At 44.0% G+C, this 7350-nt stretch overlaps 1 protein-coding gene across 4 annotated transcripts in view; it reads right to left on the reverse strand.

Annotated features, from left to right (window-relative positions):
- The window catches only part of LOC127006387 (RILP-like protein homolog), a 47511-nt gene that overhangs the window by 9143 nt on the left and 31018 nt on the right, over nucleotides 1-7350 (reverse strand). For 2 of the 4 annotated variants that reach the window (XM_050876333.1, XM_050876334.1), the window contains exon 6: nucleotides 1659-1787. The exons of the other annotated variants lie outside the window; for them this stretch is intronic. In XM_050876333.1, the coding sequence (XP_050732290.1) occupies nucleotides 1659-1787 (129 nt within the window). The remainder of the gene's footprint in view (nucleotides 1-1658; nucleotides 1788-7350) is intronic. 4 annotated transcript variants of the gene reach the window in all.

Genomic DNA, 7350 nt, shown 5'->3' on the forward strand with positions numbered 1-7350 from the left:
ACCTGTTAATCTTCTCTCTCTGTTTGGCTGTTACTGTCTACCTGTTATCTACTTCATCCTGTTTACCTCCTCTGTTTTCCTTTCTTGCCTAACTCATTAATTAGTTCACCTGTTGACCTGATGCTAATTAACCTGGCCTTACCTTTACCTGACCTGAGGGAGGGGGGGAGGGAGGTAGAGGTGATGGAAGAGAGGAAAGAGAGAGAGAGAGAGAGAGAGAGAGAGAGAGAGAGAGAGAGAGAGAGAGAGAGAGAGAGAGAGAGAGAGAGAGAGAGAGAGAGAGAGAGAGACTGGCTTGGGGGCTACAAAAAAGCGAGTGTGTGTTTGTGTGTGTGTGTGTGTGTGTGTGTGTAAGGTTGAGTTAGCTATGTTCACACACACAGACACACACACACGCACACACACACACACACACACACACACAAATATTCTATCAAAAGCTCAAAACATCAGCTTTTTAAAAACATCACAAAAGCTAAGGAAGTATTTATATTTATAAGCTAAAACTATATGTAACAAGCTAAGAAATATTTATAGCACTAAGCACAGCATTACATAGATATTCAAAAAGCTATTTATATATATATGTGATAAAAGCTATAAAGGAACTACGTACACACACACATAGATATACATATATATATATATATATATATATATATATATATATATATATATATATATATATATATATATATATATATATATATATATATATATATAAAACTGGTGATATAAATGATAATGATGATGATAATAATAATAATAATAATAATAACAATAATAATAATAATAATAATAATAATAATAATAATAATAGTAATAATAATGATGATAAGCTTAAACAATAGACTTAAACATATATGAGAGAGAGAGAGAGAGAGAGAGAGAGAGAGAGAGAGAGAGAGAGAGAGAGAGAGAGAGAGAGAGAGAGAGAGAGAGAGAGAGAGAGAGAGCAAACATGTCACACACACACATACAGACACACAAACATTATGTTTTCTTCCTTGGTGTGAGTGTTCTGAGGCATTTCCTGCTTGACCAAGTGTTCCTCTGTTGTCATGTTTGTTTTCAAGTAATGTTCAAACTTCTTGGAAAACTGTGGGACGCTGGAGGGAGAAACACAAGAGGAAAAATGGCCATGAGACTTGTGTGTGTGTGTGTGTGTGTGTGTGTGTGTGTGTGTGTGTGTGTGATCCATGTGGTCCCAGACAGTGTTGAGGCCACAGCATCCTGCCGCAGCCAACACCTGTGGCTCACCACAGCTGTGCACCAGTCGGAGTGCTCACACTCTTACTAATGGGGGCTTTGTCCCCCTGATCCCCCCCTTAGGGTCAGTAAAATATAAGGTGAATAGTATACATGAACTTCCTAACTAGGCGGCTCTGCCCCCTTGACCCCCATGTGTTCCCACAGTGTGTGAGTGGTCGTGCCGTGGGCACTGTGCAGGAAACACTGCCTCGGAACACTCACAGGAACAAAACATTACCAGCTGGAAGAGAACAACACAAAAACAGGAAGCACTAACAAAGGAAATATAGACAAAAAAATATTATATAAAAGTAAAAATAACTCTCTCTCTCTCTCTCTCTCACTCTCTCCCGCTCTCTCAAAAAAGTTGTCTCTCTCTCTCCCCAAAAAACCCGTGTCATGCTTACTCTGAGATGGGGAGAGAGTCGGAGAGAGAGGGAGGGGGGGTGAGGTCAGTGGTGGTGGTGGTGGTGGTGGAGGAGGTCACCCGGCCGTCATCCAGGTCATCCAGAGGTGGGCACAGAATATGGCTTTTTCTGATGGATGAGATGAAACCTTCTCACTCTCTCGCTCCCTTGCTCGCTCTTTTTTTCTTTGATATCACTCGTCTCGCTCACACACATCCACATCTTTTTTTTTCTCTTGTTTTTAATTCATCTTTTGTTCTCTCATTCACAAACTTTCACTTTCTCTCTTTTTAACTATCATTTCTCCAATCTCTCTCTCTCTCTCTCTCTCTCTCTCTCTCTCTCTCTCTCTCTCTCTCTCTCTCTCTCTCTCTCTCTCTCTCTCTCTCTCTTTCTTTCTCTTTTTTTCTCTCTCTCTCTTCTACAGTTTTTAATATCTTTTCTTCTGTCTATCTCAAACATTCTTTCTTTCTTTTTTTTTCCTCTGCTTCTATCATCACACACACACACACACACACACATACGCACACAGTCTCACACAGGCTATGATCATATGTTTGCAGATGACTTCAAACTCATAATACTAAATAATAATAACAATAATAATAATAATAATGATAATAATAATAATAAACTGCATAATTAAAATAAAGCATGGAGAGAGAGAGAGAGAGAGAGAGAGAGAGAGATTACAGAAGGAAAGAAAGAGCTGGGAGTTATATTACAACAGATTAGAAAGAGCTGGGAGTTATATTGCAGAAGGAGGAGAGGACCCGGGATATATATTTCAAGGGATATTAAGAGAGAACATTATCAAGGATGAGAAAGATTTGGGAGGAATAGTACAGAGAATATCCACAGAGGACATTACGGAGTGAGAAATACCCAGAGTAATATCACAAAACATCCTCGGCCCACACAGAAAAGCATATGATCAACACAACGGAGGAATGTTTTAGGTGTTGGACGGATATCAACATTCAGCAATTATCTGTGTGGGTGAGGAGAGGCTGGGAGGGTTGGTGAGTGATGTTAGGGCGAGATTAGAACAAGCTGCCGTGGTGCTGTGGTGCTGTGGTGGTGTGGTGTGGTTGCCTCGCCTGAAACACACAAACAGAAGTTGGAGAGAGTGCAAAGTTGGAAGAGAAGGCAATGAAGGAGGGAAATAAGTAGGGAAATATAAAGTAATAGAGGGAAGGACGGACGGATGGATGGAGGGGTTGATGCATAGAGGGACAACAGAAATGATACCAAGCATAGGACCACCGCAGCACAGTGGGAGACAACACAGGTGACGCTCCACTGTGGCATGAAGGCACCTTGGGGGCTGGAATATTGACAAATTTGAACACATTTTGTTTGTTTACCTTTTAATAACGTGGAAGTGAATTTTAAATACTCTATAGATTTAATTTTATAAAAACGTGTATCACCCAAGAGAAGATGGCGCCACTATAAACACTTGCCTGTGCCATGACGGGCTGGGGCCGAATACCATCCAGGCCCCTCAAGCAAGCCTACCAGTCCAATAGGCGGAGACGTAAAAAAATAAATATAAATAAATAAATAAAAAGTTACGTAAATGACTCGTTTTTGAGGATAAAAACAGCGACTGCCCGTAACATGTGTCAGTCTTGCCAGACCCAAAGTGCCTTCAGTAAATGGACGAGTCGCTACACTACAGGCAGGGAGAGAAAGAGAGGACACTTAACTACGAAACACACACACACACTTACAAAGGGCCAGGGCATGGGGGCAGGGAAGTGAACTCATGCTACCCAGGGACACAGGAAGGACAAGGGAACAGGGACACACACACACACACACACACACACACACACACTCACACTCACAAAATGCTTGGGTCATAGGGATGGGAAGGACAGGCTTCTAAGGGACACAGGAAGGGCAAGAGATTAAGGAACAGACACAGCAAGGGACAGAGGAGGACAAAGGGACAGGAACACACACTAAGGGACAGAGGAGGACAAGGAGACAAGGAGGAACAAGGGGACAGGGAGGGACAAAGGGGACAGGAACACACACACTAAGGGACAGAGGAGGACAAAGGGACAGGAACACACACACTAAGGGACAGAGGAGGACAAGGAGACAGAGAGGAACAAGGGGACAGGTGATGACAAGGGGACAGGGGAGGACAAGGGGACAGGGAGGGACAAGGAGACAGGATTATAAGTAAAACGAGATGCAGGAAATTAAATAAAGAGGTTTGCTGTCCCTTATAGAATCATAAACGCTTGGAATATTAGCATGGAGGCGAAGATCATTAATAGCCAAAGATATCAAGGAATTTATAGTGAACTTGGACAACACACACACACACACACACACACACACACACACACACACACACACACACACTTAAATTAATTATATATTCACAAAAATGTAGAATCAATAATATTAGTTTGTGAGAGAGAGAGAGAGAGAGAGAGAGAGAGAGAGAGAGAGAGAATCAATTACAAATATATAAAAATACAAACTTTAAATTGCAAAAAATAATAATAATAATAATGATAATAATAATAATGCTTAGAAACTAATTTATTCAGTCATTCTCTCTCTCTCTCTCTCTCTCTCTCTCTCTCTCTCTCTCTCTCTCTCTTTAAAGGGAAGGGGGGCAAGGGTGAGTAGGAATTTGAAGTGTTTTAAAAATTATTGTTATTATTATTATTATTATTATTATTATTATTATTATTATTATTATTATTATTATTATTATTATTATTGTAGTGTGTGTGTGTGTGTGTGTGTTTAATCTCACCTAACCTAACCTTTCCTACTACTACTACTACTACTACTACTACTACTACTACTATCATTACTATTATTATTATTATTATTATTATTATTATTATTACTATTATTATTATTAAACCTTTCTGAGATAACCTTTCCTGATCTAGAGTTAATATAAGGGGGGGTTGGGAGGAGGAGGAGGAGGAGGAGGAGGAGGAGGAGGAGGAGGAGGAGGAGAGATGGGGGAGGTGACCAGTTAGCTCATACAGTCATACCCCAGTTTACGAGCTTAACATATCCCGGATTTTTCTCACGAACCGAAAAAACTCGTTAACCAAAATGAACGCATACGGTACAGCTGAAAACACAAAGATCGCACGCTTGAGCACAAATTTAAGTGGGCGGAAGCGTGTGGGTGCTACCCCTGCGAGTGTACAGCGCGGACTGATACCCCACGCCCATTGTTTTCCGGTCTGGGCGCTCTGTTTTTTAGAAAGTTTGGTTTAGTCGGCGCAACACCCGTGGTCATATGCCGGAGAGAGACAGAAGGGGAAGGAATTATAGGAGAAGGGAACAGGAGACGGGACACAACCCCCGATTAATACCCGGTACCCATTCGCTGCTGGGTGGACAGGGGCGTAGGGTATCGGAAAAGCCGCCCAAATTTTTCCACTCCGCCCGGGAATCAAACACGGGCTCTCTTAATTGTGAGCCGAGTGTGCTAACCACTGCACCACGAAGCCCCCATAGCGCTCTGCGGCGAACAAAGGGACCGCTTGTACAATCAGGGCGCTCGTACACGGTCACCGCTCGTAAACCAAGCCATTAATGATTGATGATGATTGTTGGGGCATTTGGTCTTGGTGCCACAACTGTATGGTCATGTGGCACTGATAAAAAGGAAGCCATTTTTTTTTTTTTTTTTTGGGGTGTGTGTGTGCGCTTGTAAATCAAAACACTCGTAAACCAGGGTATTGCTGTATTAGGGAAGGGAGGGAGGGAGATAGTTAAAAGGGAAAGATATATACATAAGTCTCTCTCTCTCTCTCTCTCTCTCTCTCTCTCTCTCTCTCTCTCTCTCTCTCTCTCTCTCTCTCTTACTCACCCTTGGTCTGGATCTGGTCTTGGTCTGTTCCTCGAGTCTTCTCTCTCTCTCTTTTTTCTCTTTTTTTTCTTAAATTATAAATCTTAACCTAGGGAAGAGGAGGAGGAGGAGGAGGGGGGGTGAAGGGAGGGAGGGAGGGAGGGAGGGGGCTGTTTTCTTCCTAAATGCTCTAAAGTAATAATAATAATAATAATAATTTCCTAAAATATAATTATACTCTTCCTAAACCATCATTTGTAGTTTCCTGTTTTTATCATTATTGTATTTGTTTCTGTGTGTGTGTGTGTGTGTGTGTGTGTGTGTGTGTGTGTGTGTGTGTGTGTGTGATTCACCTCCTGGTCTGCTGCGGGTCAGACAGCCAGGCGTTCCCCTACAGAACAACACAGAGCTCGTAGTACCGATCTTTGGGTAGGACTGAGACCACGCACACACAACACACCGCGACAACGAGGTCACATCTCCTTGCCTGACGTCGCGTACCTGCTCACTGCTGGGTGAACATCATGGGCTACACGGGAGAGAAGACAAACCCAACTTATCTTCACCCGGCCGGGGAATTGAACCCCGCTCCTTCTGGTTGTGACCCAGACGCTATACCCCTGAGTTACCGGGCCGTGTGTGTGTGTGTGTGTGTGTGTGTGTGTGTGTGTGTGTGTGTGTGTGTGTTCAGGTGGCACACAACAGGTGACTAGAAGAGGAGGAGGAGGAGGAGGAGGGTTGAGGTACAGGAAGAGGAGATGAAGGGGTGATGGGGTGGGTGGCTTACTGTGGTGTGTATGTATCCAAAACACACATACACGTACACATACAGGCAGGCAGACATGCGTACACACACACACACACATGCAGGAAATCCAACACGTACATGCTTGAATGCAAAAAATGTTCACACACAATTATAGAAATGCACACACTAGAAGCAGGAAAACAACACTGGAGACAGATGATTGAAGAGAAACGTACACACACAATACACACATGTACACATGACCTCCATATACACACAGAGACATACACGATTACATGTGTGTGTGTGTGTGTGTGTGTGTGTGTGTGTGTGTGTGTGTGTGCGCAGCGTTACTAGTGCAAATCTAATTAGTATCAGGTATGCTAAAACTAGGCACTATCTGTTGGCTACTGTCCCTGAAGTGTGTCCTGTTGGCCTGTGTAGCAAGCTGTCCTGATCTACATGAGGGGTGGGCTAGGCTGGGTCTGTAGGGCATGGGGCTGTGCTAGGGGTGGGTCACTAGGGGATGGGCTGTGCTAGGGGTGGGTCACTAGGGGATGGGCTGTGCTAGGGGTGGGTCACTAGGGCATGGGGGCTGTGCTAGGGTGGCATTCTAGGGTGCTACTTACTAAATGCTCTCTAGAGGGGCGAGGGGAGGGGCGGGGCGGGGCTGAGGAGGAGGAGGAGGAGAGACAGAAGGGAAGGTAAGCAGTGAGGAAAGGGAGGGAAGAAGGAAGGAAAGGGAAGGAAGAAAGGAAGGAAGGGAGGGAAGGGAGGAAGGAAGGGAGGGAAGGAAGGGAGGAAGAAAGGGAGGGAAGGAAGGAAGGGAGGGAGGGAAGAAAGAGAGGAAGGGAGGGAAGAAAGAGAGGAAGTTAGAAGGAAGGAAGGGAGGGAAGAAAGAGAGGAAGGGAGGAAGAAAGGGAGGGAGGAGGAAAAACAAACTACACACAGTACGTACATGCTGTATTGAAATTACGCACACAAACGTACATACACAGGCACAGGTGCACACACACAGACACGCACACACACACACACGATGGCGTGGTTTGTGCTGCTCCCCCTCCTCCTCCTCCTCCTCCTCCTGCTCCTGCTCCTCC

This window comes from Eriocheir sinensis, chromosome 32 (genome assembly GCF_024679095.1).
Source record: "Eriocheir sinensis breed Jianghai 21 chromosome 32, ASM2467909v1, whole genome shotgun sequence".
Lineage (NCBI taxonomy): Eukaryota > Metazoa > Arthropoda > Malacostraca > Decapoda > Varunidae > Eriocheir > Eriocheir sinensis.